General features: G+C 43.3%; 1 protein-coding gene across 9 annotated transcripts in view; it reads right to left on the bottom strand.

Annotated features, from left to right (window-relative positions):
* The window catches only part of TLE1 (TLE family member 1, transcriptional corepressor), a 160,124-nt gene that overhangs the window by 38,983 nt on the left and 96,204 nt on the right, over positions 1 to 24,937 (bottom strand). For all 9 annotated transcript variants that reach the window (XM_086961327.1, XM_086961328.1, XM_086961331.1 and 6 more), the window contains 3 exons: positions 24,044 to 24,196; positions 22,615 to 22,759; positions 21,558 to 21,748 (listed from right to left, as the gene is read on the bottom strand). In XM_086961327.1, coding sequence (XP_086817453.1) covers positions 21,558 to 21,748; positions 22,615 to 22,759; positions 24,044 to 24,196 — 489 coding nt within the window. The remainder of the gene's footprint in view (positions 1 to 21,557; positions 21,749 to 22,614; positions 22,760 to 24,043; positions 24,197 to 24,937) is intronic.

Below are 24,937 nucleotides of genomic sequence, written 5' to 3'. Positions count from 1 at the left end.
GCAACATTCTGCTCTGACGTTCCTGTGACACGAACACTTGCCCGAGCCGAGAATCGAGCGAGGCTCCTAGAAAATCTCGCTGTTGAGAAGGGTGAAAGTGTGACTTCAGGCAATTGATGGAGAAACCTAAAGTTTCGAACAGGGATATGCAGACCTGTGTGTGTTCTTGTGTCAGTTGGAAAGTCCTGGCTTTTATGAGGCAATCGTTCAGATATGGATAAAACTGGATGTTCTGTAAACGCAGGTAAGCGGCCACCGGGGCTAGCATTTTGGTAAACACCCTCGGTGCCGATCGAAGGCCGAATGGAAGGACCTTGAATTGGTAATGAAATTGGCCGACTGAAAAACGAAGGTATTTCCTGTGCCTGGTGTGAATAGGCACATGGAAATATGCATCTTGAAGGTCTATTGTCGAAAAGAACTCTCCTGGAATGAGGAAATTCAAGATTTGAAGCAGGGTTAGCATCTGAAAAGTCTTGGACGCAATGAACTTGTTTAGAGCCCTTAGATCCAAGATGGGGCGCCACTCTCCTGATTTTTTCTTCACTAGAAAGAAACGGGAGTAGAATCCCTTGCCGCGTTGATCTTGCGGTACCAATTCTATGGCTCCTTTCCTGATCAGAAGCTGCACCTGGGCCAACAGTTCCCTGAAATGGGGAGAAGGTGGGCCCGAAGGCGGGCGAGCGGGGGGAAATTTCGTAAATTCCAGGGTGTGTCCTTTTGAAACTACATCCAAGACCCATCGGTCGTTGGTGATGTTCGACCAATTGCAGAAGAATTTCGAGATTCGACCTCCAAGATGCACAATCCTCTCACTGTTTTTTGCTGGAGTTCGCACCACCTCTGTAGTTGGACTTCCGCTGGTAAGGTCTGGAGGTGGATGAACGATTTTGGGACTGATGGGATCCTTTTTGCCTGTTGTCATAAGTGTATCCTCTATATTGGCCCGTGCCTCGAAAAGTAGAGGTTCCTCCTCCTCTACCCCGAGCCCCACGAAATGGCCTCTTTCTGTATTGCAGAGTTGTTAAGGACTTCGCCGTGTCCGTGTCCTTCTTGATGAGTTCCAAGGCATCATCAACGTGCTTACCAAACAGAGACTCGCCATCGTAGGGCAAATCGAGCACTCTGGATTGAACTTCCGGCCGGAAGGTTGTTGACTTCAGCCAGCCTTGGCGACGCAAAACTGCAGCACCCGCCAATTGTCGGAATCCAGTAGAGGCTATATCGACGGCACAGTCGATAATTTCCGTCGAAATCTTCTCACCCTCGAGAATGATGGATTGTGCTTCCTCCCGGATGGAGTCAGGCATTTGGGGAAGTAGACCAGCGATCTCGGACCACATTTGCCGGTCGTATCGACCCAGAATGGCTAAGGCGTTGGAAGCTCTTACCGTTGTCGCTGCCATTGTGGTAAATTTTTTACCAATGGAGTCCAATTTGCGGCCATCCTGATCCGGAGGGGAAGTTAGGGGTATGGCAGGATTTCGAGACCTTTTTTGTGCCGCCTGAGTGATCACTGAGTCTGCTTTAGGCTGTGAAACTAAGCAGGCCGGGGAAGTAGGCGGTGCTTTATATTTTTTGTCCAGTCTAGGTAGAACGGCTGGAATGGAGTTAGGACGTTCCATTAACTTAAGACCCTCTTCCCATATGTGGTCAATAATGGGAATGGTATGAGTTTGGCGTTGAGGCAAGTCTTTAAAGTCATACAGAAAACATTCTGCTTGCTGCGTTTCTAACGTTAGGTGGAACCTTTTTGCTGCACGAACCATAAGGCTGTGGAAACTTGCGATATCCACTGGTGGCGAAGTTCTCGGTGATGTTGGTGGAGTAGAGGGTGTCTGTGCCCTATAATTGTCCCAATCCTGCATTTCCTCATCATCAGTGTCATTATCTCCAGTGTGTTGTGGAGTTTGACCCTCATTATCTGTATCAGGAGCAGCACCTAAAGGAGACGTAGGTGCAACAGTCGCTTGAGCTCGAGGCCTAGGTGCTGGAGACTGTGGTTGAAGCACTGGAGACTGAGGGCGTGGAGCTGGAGCCTGGGACCGCTGCACTTGGGGTGCTGGGGAAGGCGGTAGTGATGGTGGAAATCTACGATTGTAGTCATCCAGCATATGTTGTAGGTTTTTCACCATAGACATAGGAATTTGTGTAAAGCGTTCGTAATTAGGTTGTTGTGTGCTATCCAATGGAAAAAGGACGTTCCCATCTTCGACGGTATTATCCGCATACTCATCGCTGTAGTCCTGACGCTTTATGTGTAAATCCGATGGACTGGTTGCTGGTTGGTAAAGTTGATCCACTTCTGAATCATTTCCAGATTCCTCTGCTCCAGATTGAAATAATTTCTCCGGAGGTTGTGATCCACTCCTAATAGGACTTAACTGTATTAGTGGCACAGACTTGAGGGACGAAGTAGAAACCACTTTGAAGGTGGCAGCAGATTGTAGGGGTTGCTGTGTCGTCGACGAGCCAGTCGACGAGAGTGGCATAGCCTTAACACCCTCTAGTTGTTTTTTCGTTGGCGCCGCTGCATCCGGCGTAGGAAATTTAATTTTGGTAGACGATGATTTTTTGGTCGTCGACGAGGCCGTCGATGGAATCGCTGTCTTTGCTGTCGACGAGGAAGTAGTCGGCGGAGCAGCCGTCGACGGGGCGTTCATCATCTGCGTCGATGGTATCGTCGACGGGGCTGTCGTCGACGAGGATCCGGTCGTCGACGATGAAGCCTTGGTCTTCGTCGACGGGAGAGCCGTCGACGATGGGTACGTCGACGGTGGTTTCTTCGTCGACGGTTTGAGTGACGAGATCATAATAATGGAAGAGATGGGTCTCACCTCCTGGCTGCTAGTCGACGAGATGATCATCGTCGTGGCAGAACTAGTCGACATGGAAGAAGTAGTCGTCGACGTGGAAAAAGTCAAAACAGACTTCGTAGACGCTGAAGACGTCGACGGACGCGTCGACGAGCCCGTCGACGAGCCAATGCCCATTTTAGAAACGGAGGGCATGGTCTTGGGACGAGACGCCAGAGAACCAGGTCCCGTAGGCGCGCCCTGAAGCAAGTCTTGTGAGGAGACATCCTTGGAAGATCCCAGCTTTTTACTCTTCTTAAGAAAAGGAGAGGGGATTTCAGTCTCAGACCCACGCTTCTGAGAGGTTTTAGAAAAGCCAGATGACATACTCTCAGCATCGGACACGACGTTGTCAGATGATTTCAACTTCTGTAGCCACAGAAGGAGACGAGCCTCTCTGTCCCTCAAGGTCTTGGGAGGAAATTTGCGACAGAGTCTGCAGGTAGAGACAACATGGTCCGGATATAAACAGTAAATACACTTACTGTGTGGATCCTCATGAAAAAGGCGAAGTTTCCCACAGGAAGGACAAGCCTTGAACAGAGTTTTCTTTGAAGAAGACATTTTGAAGAAAAAATATGAAGAAACTTGAAGAAACTGAGCAGAGCTCAGGGAGACTCCCTTCACACGACGTGCGGTAGAAAATCTGAGGACTTGGGCTTCTGAGGAGAAGGTTCTAGAGGAGGCTACAGCCTGATTGGCTGGAATGTGGACCAACACATAATGACTCCTATAAGTTACTAAAGTGAATTCTCCCTTGGGCTTTTCAATGGGCCTATTCTGTTCTATGGTACTTTTTGAAGTTTACATTTTTATTGCATTATATGTATGTATATTTTATTTATAATATTTCTCATATATATACATGCATATATTACTGCTATTTTATGTACCGTGGGACTCCCACTTCGACGACGGGGAATATTCAAGCATGTGAATCTATGAAAGACACCCCTAATACTGGAGAACTATAATAATATTCCAAGAACCGTCAGTGGCTATTGGGGAGAAAGCGTACACTGTTCCCATGGAACAGCCTCTTATGTTAGCCGGCATGCAAAAGCCCAGAACAGTCTATGGATTTCCTGAAAGGTTATTAGTAATGACAGACTTGGTTAAGTTCCAGTGCTGGTTTCGCATCCTAAATTTACAATGGGCTTTCCCCCCTTTGGGGTTGCAAGGCACCTTTGCTGTTTGTTTGATCGCTGTAGAGCACAGGGAGCACCCATGGTTCGTGCTGAAGAAGAGCCTAGATAGCCAAGTCTGTGCCCCAGCCCAGCCTAGCCAACCGGGGTGCCCAGCAGTTGGGGTACATGCATGTCTAATCAAGTAAGGTATGGCAGCACACGCACTAGTTTGAGAAACTGCATTGCTCGTGGCCAGTGGATACTGAAGTTTCGGTTCATCGACCAACCTAATCACAAAATCTATTTTCCAAATAGGCAAGGTGCCCCATCTGAGCATAATGGTGAGTTCTAGAGAAGGCATCTTAATGCAAGTTTATCCTCCAGCTTGCGGACCGTTCCTTTGTTGGGACCAAAGACTGTAGTTTGTTTTTTTCTATTCTCTTCCGACTTCAGCAGGTTTAGGTTTACAACAGAACTTGTATAGTCCAGAGTCCATCAGCACCCTTGTCCACAGTGCACAGTCCTATCCTCACTGTGGGGAAACCTTGGGACTACTGGGCGTCTCTCTCACAGTGGTCCATACCCTGCCCTGGTGCTGCAGCACACGTCTTTAGCTCGTCCTGCCATGGATTCTTCAAGGCAGTGTCATCCTTGTTTAAAGGCACTTCCAATGCCCCTCCTCAGAAGTTGAGTGATCTCTTCCTCGAATCAGGTTTCAACTGGCCCTCCTGGCAACTTAGCCAGGTCTCTGGTCCAGTAGCTGGCAAGGTAAATTGGAGTAGAAATCCAACCCTGGATCACAGTTTTAGTTATCACTGGTGTAGAAGCCCCAGATTCAGGGCCGGACTGGCCATAGCGGGCACCGGGCAATCTCCCAGTTCACCGCACGGGTGGGGGCCGGTTTATTTACAACACCATTTTTGCAGCATAGCTGCAAAATCGGCCCTGTACCAAAATCGGCCGAAAACCGGCCTGGCAAAGAGCTCAGCAGCACCTCCAACCCCCAAGTGGGGAGGGGGCCGGCCGATCACTCTGCCAGTGCCGGTTGTGGTTCCGAGTCTGGCCCTACCCAGATTCCAGTAGAGAATTATTTCCACACTGGCTGGACTGCTGCATTTTTTTACCAAAGTTAAAGACAATAGTTTTGCATTCCAAAGGGCAGTTTTAAAATCAGTTTTGTGCAGTTCTTTCCGGTCTTATTCCACTCAGATTGGCCAAGCCAAGGTCTCAGTTAGGCGCTAGCAGAAGGTAGGTGCACCTGGGGGTCTACTCATGAAAAACCCAAAACAAGGGTATGACAGATATGGAAGCTGTTCCTCTAAGCTCCCAGTTAACCTGTGGGGTCGGGGAGGAGCGGGTCTCTAGTGATTAATGTGCCAGGAAAGGGCACGGGGAAATCCCTTGGCTTCAGAGGCATTCTTGCACATCTCCTTCGGACACAAAAGGCTGTCCCATTAAAAAGAATCTCTGGAGTGTCTTGGAGGAGCCCTGCGATTCATATCTGCGGTTTCAACTGTCTCAATCTGTGCATCTTAGGCAGCTCTTTGAAGTACCAACTACAAAATAAATGTGTTGCAATCGCCACGTCTCATGCTCCACACCCCCCTTATACAGGCAGATGAGTATACATGTGATACATCCATGCCCCACGTTGTTTGGGCAGTAGTAGTGAACTCGCAGAACAATTAAAAGGTGGTAGATGCAGTAGGTAACTCCTCCCCCCCTCCCGCCCCTTCAAGCAGGGACTGGAAAAATAGCCTAAACTTTACACTATTATTTTTATTGTTGCACCCACAGTCAGTCTTGTACAGCCTGGCAAGCTAACAGTAGACACAACTGTCCCTACTGTCAAAAGATCCCTATGTGGTTTTCATCAATGTTACGCAATGCCTCCAGGATGATAGTTGTGAGCGTTGAGCTACTGCCTCTGCTTTTTACCGAGAATAAACTCCTCTCAAGCTACTGATATTCCGTCACTGCAACACAAGAATATGTTTCTTCCCAGGAGTGAAGTTTCATAATGTGAATCCAAAAGCGTTCCCAAAGGTAAGTAACTTATTCTTCTGTTGGATACTTCTAACAGCAGATTTCTTACCATGTGACTAGATACCAAAGCAGTTCCTACCAAGGTGGTGGAATGGTACCAACCATAAATTCCTATTTTTGCCTATATGGCGCCTACTGTCAAGGCAATAGTGCTTCATGAACGTGTGCACGAATGTCCTAGTAGCAGGCACTTCAAGCACAAACAGTGGTAGCAGCCTTAGCTCTGGTGGAATGAGTGCTTACATCTCCCAGAGGCTGCTTCTTGACCAGTGCGTAGCAGATTTTAATACAGAGGCTGCTTCTTGACCAGTGCATAGCAGATTTTAATACAGAGGACTATTCATCTTGATATGGTCTGCTTCTGCACCGCCTTGCCTTTGTGTAAGAGATCGCCACAAACAACCGATAGCCCTCCCGGGTCACTTTAGTGTGATCAATATAAAACCTCTTTTGGGTGCAAATGGAGTCTCTCTTCCTCTTTAGGGGGATGAGGTGGAGCAAAAAATGTCAGAAGAGTAAAGGGATTGTCAGACAAAAGATGCCTCAGCCTTCGGAAGAAATGCTGCAGTCCTGCCAAGTGCCAAGCATGTCACGATAGGGTAACCACAAGTTAAGTTCCCACATTACTGCAAGAGCAGTAATTGGTAAATCAAACAAGATGAATAGACAGCTAAGCGGGATATCCAATATCTAATGCCCTGTCTTGTTGTGAATGGGTCTACTTTTTGATTAGCTATCAGACAGTGACACCTATTGGCAGCCAGCTCCGTTGGTCAAAACAGCCATAAGAGCTCTGCTGACACATGGGCAAGCTTAAATTAGCACCAGAGAAGAGGCGTTCTAACCCGACCAAGTCATAGAGTGTTCCAGAACTATGTTGCAGTTGCTGGTAATAGCATTTGGGCCAAGTAGATGGGGCGGCTTAACACTTGCTGACTGTACTGTATATGTGGCAAAACAAATCCAATACATTTTGCAGGTCCAATTTAAGTCCATGAAAAATATTACATACCTGAAATTCCTCCGCCTGAAGCTGGGAAATACCATTAAATGAGAAACGATATTTATATTTTTGCAGGGTTTTGTGCATTGCATGCGAGGCAGTGGCTGCCAAGTGGAGTTCTCTTATGTGATTTACACTTTCGGTCAGTTCTGACATTTAAGTCCGACTGATTAATTATTAACTATATCAATTGGTTACATTAAATGCTGGTTTACAAAACGTTATTACTTCATGATATCACATGTCTTATAAGGGTCAATGAATATAAACCGGTTTTAAAACAGCCTTGTGAATTGCGTTAATGTGCATGAACTGGTATATCCCACACAACAGTCAATTAATTTTGGTCCATCATAGGCATATCAACAAAACTTAGCTTAGCTGCACTTATGTGCACTGAGTGTACAGGGTGGGCTATGGACATGCACTCTTTAAATGGACAAAACCGTTTGATTACGCTTGTTATCAAATATCACTCAAAGTGTCACACAAGGCAATCTAATGCCACACAAACACTACGAAAACACACAAATGTCACACTTAATGAATCAGAAAACGTGGCAGTTATGATTCTGCTCTGATCTGCAACACCATACTGTATGGAAGGTGGTGGTGTAGGGTAGCTGGACCGGAAGAGCCTAGAGCTTGCTCACATTTCAGCTGAAGTTATTGCACTAAGACTATTTTGAGTGTCAGAAGATGCAAAATGCAGTTGTGCATTGGCTCAAACAGTGTATGCATGAAGAATGCGAGAACCAAATTAAGGTATCCTAAAGGGTTTAGGTGGAAACATATGTACCACACCTTAAGGATAACAAATCACAACAAGTGGTAAAGTAAATGCAAGAAAGTCGAAAAGACCGACAAATATCCTTTAACTGTGCCCACTGCAAGTCCTTGCTGGGCTAAAGACAGCATAAAAAGCTAAGACACCCAACAGCTTTGCCTGTAATGGGTCCATAATGTGGGAAACACACCAGGCTATAAACCTAGTCAAGAGATCTGTGTAGACAGATTTTGTAGAGTGGCATCTAGATGCTGCTTCAAGTGGGAGGTCAAATGAAATCGACTTTCATTCCACAATCTCCACGCATAGAGATGTACCCTACCAGGCCTGGGTGCAGGACACTCCACTGCTGCTGCTACAGAATATCCTCCCGAATAGGCAGCCAGATCAGAGGACAGATGCTCATGTCCAGAAGTTCATGCTACTGTACTCTCTTGACCCAATCTACAGCCACTAGGATGACTTGGGCCCCGTCATTCTTTGTCCTCGTTCATAAATCTGGGACAAGAGGTAGAGGCAGTTAGACAGCAGTCCAGAATTCCACTCCAGACAGAATGCAGCTAAAATGGACAGCACAATTGGGAATCCCAGCGTGCAAAGTTGTTGACATTGCTTGCTCTCTCTGATGGCAAACAGATCAAGCAATGAGTTTCCCCATAGTTGGAAGCTACTCTCTAATCTCAGGGTGTAACTGCCAACGTAGTTAATCCGGCCTCACATTCAAAGATCCCTGCCCACCTGGCAGGGGACAGCTCTGACTTCTCAGCCAGTGATAGAGGCTCAAGGCCCTAATCCTCTGATCTCCAACTCTCCCACGGGACCGTCCCAACCCAGCAGTCATGAATAGGTCACCGCCATCAGCTCTTGGTGTGGTAGAGAAATGGGGCTGCCACCAGTCCAACGGCAGTTGATCAACAACGTCTGCAGTTCTTTTGCAGTTTACTTCATAAACCTAATTGAATCGGACAGGTTACCTTGATGCTGAGCCCATTGAGATTTGAGATCCTACTACAGAGCTCCCATGTGCCACATTAAGTAGGCAAAGAAGCATGAGGCCAAAAAGGTCAAAAAGTCTAATAACCACTCACAGAGAGATCCAGGACCGAGGATGAAACATCAGGTTCCTATCCCAAATGTCCTGGACTATCTGAAAACTGGACTGTATCCAAAATGACTCAGATGAATGGGAATCTCTGCCAAGTAATCAGGTACGACTTTGGCATTTGATTGAGTCCCTTCAGCATACAGTCATCGAGGTAGGGTAAGGCTGATTTTTCCAGCCTTCAAAGATGTGCTGCAATCAAAACCATCACTTTCATGAACACCACAGCGGCAATGGAAAAGGCCGAAGGGGAGCACCTGAAAATGTAATTGGCCCACCTTGAACCACAGATCAAGCTTGTGGGACCACAGAACAGGGATAAGAAAATAAAGTGTCCTGGGGATCCAGTGCTACCATCCAAGTCTCAAGAAACCAGGGCTGACCGAATCTGGAACTGCTTGAGAATCTTAAATTTGTCCTTCAGGAAGGACTTGAGAGAGCGAATATCTAAAACCAGATTAAGGCCTCTGTCCTGCTTTGGTATCAGGTAATAACATGACTTACATTACCTATTTCCGATGCGCAACCATCTCAATGTCTTCTTTGTCCAAAACAGCCAGGACTTCCTGCAGCAGAATGGTCAAACTGTCTCCTCAAGTCCATACTGAAGATGGAATATGCAGAGGGCTAGACAAGAATTCCAGGGTGTAGGCTTATTAGACTAGTTGGAGGGCCCATTTGGATGTAATGCACTGCCACTCCTGGAGGTCATTATCTATCCTGACTCGGAGGATGGTCAAGTGCTGCAGATGGTAAACTAACAAGGACTGGAAAAGGGAGCGGCAGGGGACTGGACTGCACATTTTCCCTGCTGATCTTGACATTGTCAGCTGAATCCCTGACCACAGAAACAATAGAACTAGAAAGGCCTGCTGCTGAGCCTTGAAATTGTAAGCCATGTCTCTTAGGAAGCCTCAAAAGGGGCCAAATTGTTAAAGATACTGTTGTACGGGTGCAGAAAGCTCGAATGAGCATGCTGTGTGCACAACAGTGCAGAATCTGCTTGGTCTCGAAAGATGGGAGCTGTTAAATGCTTATCCATTATTGATGCCTGGCCATCACCCAAAAAAACTTGTAGACATCATCCAGGTGTAATGAAGAAGCACCAAACTGGCACAGAGCACCATGCCTAAGCATTCATTCGTGTCTAGTCCTCAGTGGATAGCATTTTGTCACATCTTGGCTATCCTGAATGATTTGCGCGAGACTTAAATAAAATTCATCGTCAACTCTTGGCAAGATCTTATTCACCCACCCTGGCCCCCGCTGAATCCTGCGCTCCCCGTGAAGAAATGGAGGAGGGGCCCGGGAGGCAGGCAGGGGCAGGAGGCCAAGAAGATGGGAGGAGGGTCCCTATCTCCGGGCCCCACAGTATCCAGGATGGGGGGTGGGGGGGGGGGGTGGGGAGAGCGCCATCGCGCCCCCCCAAAGGTGTCGAGGGGCCGGGACCCCATCCCGGGCCCGATGTCAGGAAGAAGGAGGGGGGGTGGGGGTGGTGCCGCTGCACTCCCCAGGCCAGCGGGAGCCAGAGCGGGCAGACGAGAACTGAAGGGCGCAAACTGAACTGAACTCCCGCATTCGCACACCAGGGTGCGGGCCAAGCGGGGAACCGGCCGGGGGCAGCCAGGAGGGGGATCCCTGGACTGCCCTCCAATGTGGAGAGCCTGCGGGGGGTCCCAGGTGGGACCGGGGCCCCAGACCAAAGCGCGGAGCAGAGGGGATGGACTCCCCATGCTGCATCCCCTTAACTAGGGGTCCGGGTGGGACCGGGCCCCCCAACGGGGCCTGAAGATGTGGCGAAGCCGCCAGCAGGTCTGTGCGGCTCTCCGCAGCACAGCGCGAGAGCCGCTCATCAAGTATTCACGAATAGGAGAAAAATCCCCCCCATAATGCCTTGCCAGGCGTTTGGAAGCCTACTATTCTGGTGCGTGGTGGCCCCCCAGAGGGGGGGGGGGGGTCACCCTCAATGATGAAAAGGTGCTGGGGAGCTGCTGGAGAAGCAGTCTCCCCCCCCCAGCATGAAGAGATAAGTCTACCTAGGTGTCCTGGGGATTTAAAAAGAATAACCCCTCCAGGGCTCAACCTAAATTGTAATTCTTTATTGTTTGATTATTTAAAATCTTACAATATTGCCTATACAAAACATACTATAATAAATAGAAACCATTAAAAGCAATTGCACCATAAAATTCATTACAATTCATTAAACCCCTTCATTTTATAACTTAATCTCCCAATTTTGTTTTAGCTATCAATAAGAACCTTACAAAGGCAGCGTTCATGCTTATATCATTGGAGTGGAGACACATTTTCAGTACATGCCTACATGTCCTTATGCCTCGTATATTAAAATGTAATTTAAGTAAAATTCTTCTTTCATTATGAAGTCCAGGACAAATACATAAAAGGTGGATAATATTCTCCTCTCCATTTTTACAGAGTTTACATAGTGTGCACCTCTCCATTTTTTTCCACGGGGAAGGTGACTAAGACCCGGGAGTACTCCAAATCTTACTTTAAGAAAAACTTGTTTATTGTTTTCCGACCACGGTGTTTCCAAAGATTCTTGTACCTTCGTTTTTGTATATCAGTTTATTATTGACCATCAATGTTTCTTTTTGCCAGCTTATCTTTATCATTTACAAGCGATAGTTGGTTGTTGTTCGATTGACTATTTTTTTAAAGGATGCCTTACTTATCGTATTATTCCAAATTGACATAAACGCAAACTCTTCTATCGCTTCATTAAGATAATTCCATGTAGGTGACTTCACATTATTATTTATTTCTTCCCATAATAACGGTGATATCTGATTATCATGGTCATTTTTTTATCCGATTCCAGGTTGATAAAATTACCCTTTCTTGCATAGTATTGATTATTTAAACCAAATTCCAATCTAATTTGTGCTGGTGAGGCATTATTTGGGAGGTAAAAAAAAAAATAGATATGTTTTAGAAAAAGCATTATTTATTATTTCAGTGTCCTTCCCCATTAGTGCTTCGCTGCCATATGTAATGGTCGGAAGCAGTTTCGCCCCTATAATCTTCAAAAGGGGCTGATATATAACATTGCCAAGCGATTTCTGTAAAATCCTGAATGCTGCAGTTAGTGTATTTGCCTTCTTTTGTATATCCAATTTTTGTGGATGATAGTTTCCCTTCTCATCAAATAGAACACCCAAATACCTATAGACTTCAACTTGTTCCAGTTGGGTGTTCTCCATGTACCATTTGTTTTTATGTCTTAAATTTAAATTCTTAGTGACCACCATGATTTTGGTTTTGGTTTCATTTATCACCATTCCATTTTCCTTTGCATAAAAGATTGTTCGATTATTTAGACGCTGTAGTCCAACTTTAGTATGGCTTAAAAGGATGGCATCTGCATATAGTAAATTAGAAATCTGTTTACCAGCTAATTTCGGAGGGTGTGCATTTAATTCATCCAGGTTTTCCTGTTAAATCTGCCAAGAACAAATTGAAAAGGAGGGGGGCCAATACACATCCCTGTTTTAGACCTTCAATTTCTGGAATTTCTTTTGATAATGTTTGGCCATCCCCCATCCTCACTCTAACCCAGGTTTTACTATATACAAATTGAATCATTCTTAACAGTTCAGTTGGAATATTTTTTCCCTGGAGCTTTTTCCATAATAGATTTCTTTGGACGCAATCAAAGGCAGATTTAAAATCTACAAAACAAATACAGAGGCTGTTCGGCTCAGATTGACTTGTCAATTAGTAGAGATAATGCCAAGATGTTTGTGGTCGTTCCCAGCCCTTTAATAAAGCCAGTCTGATTCGGTGGCAGTATCTTATTTTCTGTTGCCCATTCATTTAAGTTAGTGAGCAATATTCCAGCAACCAATTTAGCGTCTGTGTCTTGTAGGGTAATAAGTCTATAGTTTTCCTGAAGCGCCCAGTTTCCTTTTTTGAAGATTGGCGAGATTAAAGACCCTCGCCATGGCTCGGGAATAACACCTGTCTGTCTAATTTCTTTAAATACCTTTACTAGATATCCTGACCACTAATCCGGATTTTCTTTATAGAGAGCGAACTGGACCATTTGGTCCTGGTGCCCCATCTTTCTGCTTCTTAATTTTATTAGTTGGGCTTTTGATATTACAATTTGTTCTTCCATCACATAGTCTAGACTATTAGTGGGTTGTGGTTCAGTTTTTGTTATTGTTCCATTATGATTTAGATGTTTTCCGAGAAATGTAACCCATTCTTGCTCAGTTAGAGTTGATGAAACCACCATTTTGTTTGGTCGCACTAGCCCATTTATGATTTTCCAGAACTCTTGCGTTTGCTTGCATAGAATAATTTTGACCAGAATACTTGTTTCTCTTGATATTTTTCATTCCATATTGACTTCTTCAGGTTTTGATTTAAAGATTAATTTACACAGGATTTCCTCATTGTTGATGGAATTTTTAATTTGTCTTCTTATCCTATTTCGAGTTCTTTTTAATTTTGTTACTGGATATGGAAGATTTATATAGGTTTTCTTTTCATCTCGTTGCTCATTTTGGTTCCTTTTGTTCGATCGTATTTGCGGTTGAGGTTTAACCAACTTCTGTGTAAAATATACCCACTTCTCAATTGATGTTTCCATTGTTCTATCATTGAAGCAATTCTCTAAGTTTCTGGACTTGTTCATTCTTTTCATCCTTATTCTGGACAGTCCAAATAAGTTTTTTGTAATTTATCGTTCCAAGATACCCCGGCACAGTTTGATATGGTTGATTAGTATTACTCCTGATATTGGTGGTTATTATCTGCTGGCAGTGGTCACTATCCACAACTTTCTACAGTTGATATGAGAATGTTCTGAAAGATATTGAGTGATGTCATTGTATAATCAATCCTTGTGCTTGCATTGCGTGAGATATGCGTATATGCTGGAGGAGTATCTGCTTTAAATCGTCCATTAAGAATACGCAAACCCATTGCTTCTATATCCTTAACAAATTGTATACCAATTTTGTTTCATAAAGGGTTTGTCTCCATTCCTAGGTCCTGATGGGTGGATTGACCATTGATGATCTTGTGATTGCGAGATGTCATCCCTTATAAAAGGTGCAAGTAAATTCAGGTTAAAGTCCCCGGTCATCATATAGACTGCTAAGGGGTCATCCAACATTTGTTCCAACAAAAACGTATTAAGTGCTGCACATGTAGATTCTCTACTACTGCATGTTGGATGTATATATACATTAATCAAAATTAGGGACTTTGTTTTCTGATCAATTGTTTTATATTTCAATTTAATTATTAGAATGTTTGTACTATTAGAGGCCAATTGCTCATGCTCAGTCTGTAGGTTACTAGAAATAAATGTTGCTAGCCCCCCACTCGGACGACCATATTTATGGATTTTATTTGCATATTCAAAGTAACTTATATAGCCCTGTAACATAAAAGGATTGGTTTCCCATGTTTCCTGCAATAGGATAATCTGGCAAGGAATTGGTATAGAATCTATATGTGCATTATAAATCTTTGTTCCCACTCCATTTATGTTCCATGAACACTGTCATTTTTCCCATCTCTTTTACATTCATTGGGGGGAACTTGATTCTATTCCATCATTGATCCTTATTGCTATGTAATGCCAGGGCAATCAATTTTTCATTTATTCCTGAATTTTTTTCTATTTTCCTTAGCGGCGATGTGGCTCCTATTGTATAAGCAGATCTACCCCGGGCATTTTTTAGTACAGTACCCATTTGCACGTTGGTTTTTACCTTCTGTACCTGATCTATCTCACTAATGAGTGGTGTCGGATAAACCTTTGGTACTTGCTTACTAATTGATATGCCCCAGGCTTTAAATGTATTATGTTCATATAAAATTTGTTCTGCTATTGACATCGACTTTAATGTAATTAATGTAGGTTCCTGGGGACTATCCTTATCAGTCATAAATTCAATAGAGTCAATATCCTCATTCATAATTTTAGCTAGTGATGGGATGGATTTAAATAATCTAATATATTCCCTCTATGTATCTTGTCTCCCTCTAGATTCGAATTCTGGTTTAAAAATAAGTTGTGCTTTCTCATTAGATAGTGGATTGCCCTGGCTATCTGTTTCCATAGATTGCTTTGTTTTATAAGTAATTTGTGTTACTCCTTCCCGATTTTCAATAACAAGTTGATACCAATTTGGTAATTTTGTTTTTGTCTCTATTGTTTTTTGTGAAATCCTTTTATCTTCATCATTCACATTAGATTTAAAATAGGTTTGTTTTTTCGTCAACATATTGATGTTGATGACTTGTTTTTATTGTTACCTTTATAGGCGTGCTGTCATTCCATCTCTGAGAATAATAGATGATCGGACAACTGTCCTGTGCTTCCTCTTCTTTTAGTGGTTTATCTTTAAGTTGAGGTGGGCTAGCTATAATCCTTAGTTTTTGTTCCATCGATATTTGGCTTGTTTTAGTACATTTTATAGCTATTTTTTTGCGTCCTCGTTAGTTCCATTGATGATTCTCAATCAAATATAGCAAAAAATGCATTATTCCCATTCTTAGCTGTTGAGATATTTTTTTCTTCTTTTGGTAATTCATTTCTTAAATCAGTTCCTTTCGCATCTATGGCTGTTATCGGGTCTTTATCCGATTGTATTATTACACAGTTTTTAGTGTTTTTATTTTTCCTTGCTTTGCGTAATTTTTTCCTTTGGCGTTTTGACATACTGGAACCATTGGCGTCCTGATCTTTACATTCTTGATCTGCCCTTGTTTCTATACTGGTTGTTTCCTCCCTTGTTTGATCCAATAATTGTATGTCTATTGATGATATTCTTTCGCCATGCACATTTGATTTTATCTGCGACTTTCTTGGTGATGTTAATTCTAGCCCATCTATACTTTCCATGGAGCCGTTATATTCCTTTTCAGTCTTCATAATAAGTTCAGTTTTATCTTTTGTTTTTTCATAATCATTTCCATTTTCTTTTAGAATGGACTTTTTGGTGTCTTCTATTATGGTATGCAAAACCTCTGGTATTGTTGCTAGCTTCTCTATAATTGGTGTACAAATACAGTCTGTGGCCATTTTTCCATTATCATTTTGAGCTCTAACTATCAGACCATTAAGCTGAGCAAGTTGGTCAATCCACGCAACTGCATTTGCCATCATTTTAAGAAGGTCAATTTGAATATCCATTTTGTTGGATTGATATTTTAGTGCTTCTAATGTGAGAGTCTAAGTTTAGTAAAAAAAATATCCCAACTCATCCCCATATCTTTTTCTTTTATTCCTATTTGGTTATCTTGTGTTATCTTTCCATTTTGATATTTAATGGTAGTGGGAGGTACATATTCTACCATGAGGATGTTGTTAATTTTTGGGTCAGTATTTTCATTTATTTTATTTCCTAAATAAACTTCCCCATTTGGATTGACTTGCCATTATCTTCTTGGTTAGCACTCCCAGTATTGCATCTTTGATTACTCAATTGATTGGGCAGTTTTTCCTCAATTATGGTCAGAGATTTTTCTTGATTTCTACATTTACTTCTATAGGAATCATTGACAGTTTTTGTTCCATCATACCTCTCTTAGTTAATACATCTGATTCACCTGATACATCGGATACATCCATTTCTGTTGATTTATCTTGTTGATTTATCCCAGAAGGTATAGTTACACTTAGTATATCTGATCTGTGATTTGGAATTCATTATCCTTAATTTGTGAGTTACACTCTTTTTGTAGGCTACTTTGTGTGACTTGCATACTGGATTTCTCACTACTAGTCGGCTTGATTGGAATTTGTAATTTATTATTTTCCATATCTGTTTGCATTGTTATCAGAGCTCCAGTTGGATCCTTCATAAATTGAAATTTGTCTGGGATTTTACTTGATTTCTCAAACAGCCTGGCTATTGGAGAAATTTGTGTCCGATTCGCTCCTACGGTGTTTACTTTAACCTTTTTTAACACATTCAATTGTTGTATTTTCTTTGTACGTCTTGCAGTTGTTCCTGACATCCTCACTTTGCCAGAGCGCATAATTCCCCTCTCTATTCCGTACGACTGAACCCTTTTCGTGTTTCGTAGCGTGATCCTTAAAGAGGGTATAATGCTCAACACGATTAAGTTAATCAGTTAGATGGTCCAAACTCCAGCTAGATTTTATGCTGTACACCTCTATTTTCCTCCACTCTCTTACTCAGACCAACTGCTCACGAAGTCCAGGGCACATACACTCAGGGACTCAACAGTTAAGGGGGACTTTAAACAGCTGAAGTGGCTAAAAGGATAGTACTCTCCCCCCTTGTTACACTCCGCCACAGTTCCAGTTGTTTTTCTCTAGCGGACACCGGAACTTCAGTTAGAGGGGACTCCGCAAAACATAAAATCAGTCAGCCAGCTGACGGCGAACCATGAACCATAGGCCACCACCAACTCTAATCCTTGGTGCAGGCTTTCAGTAACACAAGCCAGTCCACATGACTCCACATCTCCAAAACTCACAAACTCCTACTCCACACTCCGGGCTCCTTGTTCGAAACTACACAGAGGGGCGGGAGGGGGTGCTCACGCTCAACAAGCAACCCCCAATAACTCCGCCAATACCACTTCCAATATTACCCACACATGTACGGTCAGATCTCACATCTAGGGTTTCAATCAAACGGGGCAGTTCAATCCATCTGCTGCAGCTGTGGCTGTGGCTGCTGTAGCTGTATTCACATGCCTCTGTCTGCCTCCAATCTGCAAGTTTCTTGTGAGTGCAGTGAGACTAGAGGTAGTAGAGATCGAGTTCCCCTCTTATTTCAACACTTGCAGCTTGTGGCTCAGGCTGCCTTCACACGGCCCTCCCTTCACCACTCGCCACGGCACATCTGTTCCCACCTCACAACTTCGCTGCCTCCTCACAGCTCCTCGCGGCCCTCAGCTTGCTCCACTACTCTGCTGCTGCCGCCACTTGCCGTTTGCTTTCTGCCTCGCAGCCCACAGCTTGCTCCACTCCGCCGCCGCTTGCCGTTTGCTTTCTGGCTCCTCGCGGCCCCGCGGTTTGCCGCTGCTGCCTATTGCCGTCTCTTGCCATGACTGTTTTCCCTATGCCACCAAAAATGGGGATATAATAGTTCAGCTTATTCACCGTAGTTCGTAACTTTTTCAAAAAATCTAAATCGGCATCGGCAGAGATGGTGGTGGTGCACACCCCGCTCCTTCCTTCTCACCGCACCACTCTCGGCACTATCTTGCGTTCTCGTCTCAACAGCGCCAGGGCTCAACCTGCATTTAACACCTTCCGGGCAGGAACTTTTGTTCCTCAGCTGAGGGTGGTATGATGATTGCATCAAGGAGTAAAGGGCTGAGTTGGGGATGTCTGGAGAAGGGCATCCCCTGGAGGTGAAGGTGTAATTGGACTGAAATGCATTTATTAATGGTTATTTCTTTTCAAGGGACTGATGTTTAAGGTGATGTTATAAGCAAAGTGGATTTAAGTGGCTAGACACTCCTGCTTGGGTGTCTGACTGTATTTTACTTAATCCTGCGATCATCTGTGATGCCTTTAGGGGCTGGAATTGTAATGCATTTTTAATGATATCCACATGTGTTGAGTACTATCATTCTAAAGTGTGCAAAACATGTAGTCTTGCTGCTGCGCTTAGGTGAAGACCCCAGACTATTAGCCCTTAAGATGTAGAGGTGCCTACTGTCTGGTCAGCAGGAGATGCTCAGTCAGGATCATGTGTCACTAATTAATGCTTGTGGAGGTAATGGGGGGGGGGGTCGCCACTGGGATGGTGCCAGTGCATAGGGCCCTCACTCCAGGTTAAGACCAATTCTCTGCATTGGGGGCAAGATGATGTGCATACATGGGAGTGGTGGTACTAGACCTCCCCCCCCCGCCCCCACACGGGAAGGGTGGAGATGTTAGGCAATATCACAAGGTAATTCCATCAGCATATGTATATTTGTAAATTGGTGTATAGTATTGAGTGGTGTGTGTGTTTAATAAATGTACTCTTACTTTTATAAAGCAAAGTTCCGACTGGACAATCAATTATTGAGTGTTATTTTTGCGCACCTGCAAATGGCGATCACTAGCCCACACCACCTCCCTTGAGTAAGCCTCAGACTGCTCTGCAACGCTACCCTCAGAGTCAGGCGCTGCCCTAGGGTGTTTGGTTCCCAGTGAAGAACAAATGTGTCATGTTACCAACCAATCTACATATAAAGCACTAAATATAAAGAAGAGCCTCAACAGGTATGTTGCCTATAAACCACATGCACATCCATGCAGCTTAGCATTAACAACCACATTTCTCCAACTAAAACAATCCACATATTTTTGTAGATTTGCCTGGCAACTATTACCCAGTTGAAACTAGTGCCCATTCCTAAAGATCAGCCCTATACATCTGATGTACCTAAGTGAGTGTTATCTTTGCACTGTATGAGATATTATGAGCTGAGAGCCCTTGCTCTATTTTAATCGAATCAGACTCTTTTGAATAATTTGAGCCCATTTGATACGAAGCCATAAAGTTATGTTATGTTGGCTAGATAAGAGAAGATCCCAATCCAAGAGATAGCTCTTTCGATTGGTCATAGTAAACACACAGCATGATTGTTAGGGTATTTATGTAAATAATGAGTTGATGATGTTATTGATTTGTGTCGATAGATCATCTAATTGTATATAATTATTTTTGTATAGGGGGTTTTATTTGTTGAAAAATTAAGTCCTGATGATGGTCTTATAGATGACAACATACAAGACAAAAACGTCGACCAAAGACATCAACTCCTCAGCATGGTTTGCACTGAAGGATACCACAACACATTTATGATTTTGGTTTTCTTCTTTTATTTATGCAGCTGATGTACTGTTATGAACTGACCAGTTAACATAGATATACTGCTTTTCATGACTTTTATTTGAAAGTTTTGTTCTGTTTTCTGTCCCCATGAAATCTTCTTTGCGATTAACTTCAATACAAACAATTTCAAATATAACCTTTCTTTGCTGTGTGCTTCTTCTCGTTACTGTATTGTTTTACTTAGTTTTTAAAAATTGGTGATTAATGTCAGAGTAATCCTGTGGATACATTAGGTTCAATTCACTAAAGAACCTTTAAATAACAATCATCTTACTTAAGCCAATTGATCCACGAACAAAATCCCTTGTAGTCATCTTTCACTTTAACCCTCAGAGTCAGGTGCTGCCCTAGGGTGTTTGGTTCCCAATGAAGGACAAATGTGTCATGTTATTTGTGCAGGCCTCACAGATGCTGCCTCGTTTTCTAACACACACAAAAGGTAGTCCATCACAAGCGAGGAGACTTCAGCAATCACTCTTCAACCAGGTGTTACGGAGTTAGACGGTTGTGTTGCTGCAGAAGGGTCATAATCGCAGAATTTGCATTGAACTACTGAAGGTTTGGGAAGGAGGTGAAGGTGTCTGCAGAGCACAGAATAGATTAGGTGCCCAGAAGCAGCTGAAAGTACTTTATGCAGGGACATTTCCAATCACAACCAGGGCGAGACCTAAACATTCCCTCTAGAAGGACAGACCAGGAACAAAAGCAGGCTTAAGTCAGAGTTAAAGGCATCCAAGAAGCTGGAAGGGGTATAATTGAAGAACCTTCAGTTATGTCAGCCATGAAAGCAGAGGTCATAAGAGAAGGAGTTCAAGCAGTTAAGTATGCCTTTTGCTGCTTGCAGGCAGATTGGGTGGGAATTAGTGGCAATGTAGAGGCAGGAAGCATTGCTAAAGTGTTACTAGAGAGGGACAGGGGAGGGCATGTGGGGTTGGACAGCTGAAGGCAGGCTGTAAAACTAGGTTTTTTACATTATTTAGATGGAGTTATGATTGTTATGACCAGACTCGCTTGGGACTACATCTCAAATGGCCAGAACCCTATTCCTTCTCAGCAGCAAAAGAAAAGCATAGCAGCCAACACCTAGAAGCATAACTGCACAAGAATAGAAATTCCCGTATGGAAACATGAGCGCATTCCTTACTAAAGCAATCACACAGTGAAACAAATGGTATCAACTGACTAAAATGCACCGCAGCCCCATTTCCCTAAATGAATAGCAAGCACTTCAGTAATTCATTCGTGTTCAGTTTGTTTGCATGATGTCGTTTCTGAAGACTTCATCGTTTTCATTGTTGCTGCTGGATTTATGAGGAGATCTGGGGTGAATAATCCCTGGTCTAAGACAAAGTAGGTATTACATTTCAGGAAGGCAGAGGTAACAGTTTCTGCTCATTAAAGGAAAATTTTAACGAGAGAAAAGGATAACTAAGGATTAGTGGATATCTTGAGATGGGGAATCGCAGTCGGTACACAAGATTTAAAAGTAATCCGGATCAAAGCAGCTGGCGGATAACCACAGCTACTGCACCTGCCCCGGACAACCGCATTCAGAACCACCAATATCAAATGTGCTATTTTTCAGATCAAGGTATATTTGGCATTGCATAATGAGCAGAACACAGTTTTAGGCTTACAAAACCAAAAGTTATTATTAGGAGAGCACAATAATCTTCCAATCACATATGGAAAACAGTGGCCCACTTGTAGCAGAGCCTGACAGTGTAACAGTGCATAAGGCTTCCTTTTGCTTCAAAAATCTTTTACACACTGTGGCCTACCATAGTGGATCGTCCATAGGCAACAGCAGCGGCAGCTGCAGCAGCTGCACTCATCTGGGGCGACATGTTGTGTAGACTGGCGTAGGCTGCGCCAGGACTGGTCAGATCTCCATTCATGCCCGCATGCGACACCATTCCAAAATGTGCGCCGTATGGGCCCGGAACGGCTAGTGGTGTCCTCAGACCCGCAGCTGTGGTAACAAAGTGCAGAAAACATATACATCTTAGTCCCTATATCCTTCTCTGTGCAGAGCAAGTCACCAACATTATATTGCATTTGCAACACATCTTATTCGGATACATGCATGGTTTCACTTGCACATCAGCTAGATGTGCATTCAAGTCCGCTTTGCTGTAACAAACTGCATGCATTTGTAAAGCTAGCAATGCAGATGCTTTCGAAAAAATACATTTAACTACGTACGCAAGATTACAACCACAAATAAGGACCATAATAATCAGTAGGAACCGCAGCATTTACAGAAAAACACGAGACAAAGCACTAGTCCACGTTTCTGGCACCCTAAAGAAAACTTCTGCAGATTACACGTTAGCCAATGCAACTGACATGTTATGTGGGGCACCAACTATGGGACATAATATAGTGGTTCAAATGCTACAAAAGCACCAATCGCTTAGCCCAGAAGGACAATACTTAGTTTTAAAACATGCATGCCTTGGAGGATTTCCTGAAGGACACATCTAGTAGTAGGTGCACAACTGCACTGCCTTTTCTTCAGACAGATCAGCAAACAAGTTAACTCTGACCAAGCATGAGAAGTCAAAGGGGAGCTTAAAGAAGTAATGAAAATAAGCAGAAATCTTACTGCCCTCTTTGTAGAAGCTGTATTATTCGAAAATAAACTAAAGCCGAGTGTAAACAGTCTGGTGAAAGAAATTGGTGCAGCTGCCGAAAACTAAGTACGAACATCTGCTTCTCATCACCCCTCTTCTATGTGAAGGAGCGAGGCGTGAATCCAGTTAATATTCATGGAGTGTTACATAAAAAACCATGTACACGACATTAGCCAAGGCGCTGGAAGAAAGATCAGCATACCAGCTTGGTTAACCAGAGGGTCCATGGAAGGCGGCTTTCCCAAGCTTGGGCGGTGGCCAGAACTTGCGCTCGAGCCTGGAGTTGGCACGTCACCGCGCGGCGTTGGTGTGCTGGATTTCAGGCTGGGCGTGCTGGCTTTTTCATGCTGGTATCATTAAACAAATAAAATGAGTATTATTTTTAATCCAGGCCATATTACACAATTTATCACAACAGCAGCTGCCCCGCTAGGCACCCACCACCTACTCCGTGAGCCAATTTTCATAAATCCACGCAATGTTGACAGCATTAACTCGTGAGCAAGAAAATGTTGACCTTTTCCACTCCTGCCAAAATGAAAACCCGAGCAAGGACTGCAGAAAGTGATTATATGTTTTTCTGCTGCCAAAAGGCAGGAACAATCTTGGCTCGTGCTAAGGCCTTTGCTCCACATCAACATTTTTCAATTAATTCCTGCCCCAGGAATTTAAACAACCAGGTAACTGCCGCGCACATGGCTGTGAGGGTTCAAAGAGTGGGTGGCAGAACTTCTAAATTCCGATTCTGACTGTATCCTCAGGAACTAAAGATTCAAGAGTTTCTGGGATGTAGAACTAATTTACATTAATTACTAGCTCGCAGTATTTTGGTACTCTGCAAAACTGTGGTGAGCGTGCTAGCTTCACCGCAGATATATCATACTATTCGTACATTTCATGAGCTATTGTTAGGGATATTTGACTACTTTTATAAATTTACGGAGACAAAAAAATTGCGATATGAAATCTTGTTGCTCAATTATTAACTTGGGGAAAATTAGACAAATTTCTCAAACAAATATTTGTGCCAATATTTAGTGTTTTCACAGAAACATTTCTCGAATGCTGTTTAACAGCCCTGTTTTGATCGATTAGCTTTATTAAAATAAAACAAAACCCATGTCAATTAAAAAAAAAAAAAAAGGAAAAAATTAATTCGTAAGTACTTCGAAAATGGATTGTGGGCCACACATTTTTTTTAAAGGAAAATGGGAGCACCTGACTTTTCTGGGGCGTTTTTAAATTATTTCTCTAAAACGTATCTTTTTTTTATTAATTTCAGAGGGCTCAGAATAACTTCTGCTATAAAAGCTCGTCACAGTAATATACTGAGTTGCTCCCAAAAGTACTCGAACCCTAATGCCATCCCCCGGGCTTCCAAACAAAACTAACACCCGCGTTTTAAAATGAATTTCACACCTCATATTTCTGGACATCAGAGTCTGGGAGACGGCACCCCAGTACCACATTTCTGTAATATGAAACTCCGGTGATACCATAGAAGAGTTGCCTTGGAAACCCTTTATTTTAAGTTCTCATTCACCAGTTGATCTTTCAGTGGTTACCTACAAACAATACAAAGACAGAGGATCACAACACAGCTTCTCTGTGAAACTGCACTGATTATTTACCATGCTAATTTCTTTGGATTTCAGAGAAGCTGAACTTCCAGAGGAGGCTGTTGACGCGGGACTGCTAGAGGCGTCTTTTTTCATCAAACGGCTTTTATCAATGCCGTTTTCTCGTGGTGAGTGAGCAGGACTTGCTCGCGGAGATGAAGGGTCCTGATTAAAACACACAAAAAAGACAGAAAATGATCTTCATAAAAGGATTCCCATTTAAACATTTACACTCTTTTGGAAAATATGTACTGACTGCGCCCCTATGGTTTCAGAGGAAAAGCAACTGGGAATCGCATGGGATATCATGGCTTTGAGTGAGGTACATTTTCTTATCCACCCACGCCAATCTACCTATGAACACAGAGGGAAAATGTCTGTCAATTATCGCCAATCCTACAGGGATAAAAAGTCCAGGTAATAAGAGGGCAGAACTTCCAGCATCGAGGCACTGGAGTGAGCAGCCACTGCTATGGTTCATGCTTTGCCACCTAGAATCCTCCCACCCATTAAATAGTTGTCATTTGCCTGACCGATCTAAACATCTTTTTAGAAAGTTAAATTATGAGAATGAATATACTTTCAGACAATACATAACCCCAAATTAACACGGGGTTCAAATTAAGAGATCCCTCAAAGGCACAGGGACACTTCCGAGTAGCTGTGCGCTCTACAAATTAAAATAACGTAACATAACACAAGGCATGTTTCCACTAAATAGAATGCAATCTATGACTTATTCTAAAGACACTCGTTGACGGTTACAAAGATGACATAATCAGGCAGTTAGAAGGAGTCTGGAGGTAGATAAACGTAATTATGCAAATCCAGACCTGAAATTACCAGACTGTCTGTGCGCAGAGTGCTAGATCAAATGTAAAATACTGTTTATCATGCACAAGACCT

The sequence above is a fragment of the Lissotriton vulgaris genome, chromosome 3_1 (genome assembly GCF_964263255.1).
Source record: "Lissotriton vulgaris chromosome 3_1, aLisVul1.2, whole genome shotgun sequence".
Classification (NCBI taxonomy): Eukaryota; Metazoa; Chordata; class Amphibia; order Caudata; family Salamandridae; genus Lissotriton; species Lissotriton vulgaris.
The sequence above is the reverse complement of the archived record's forward strand: the minus strand, read 5'-3'. Positions and strand labels throughout refer to the sequence as shown.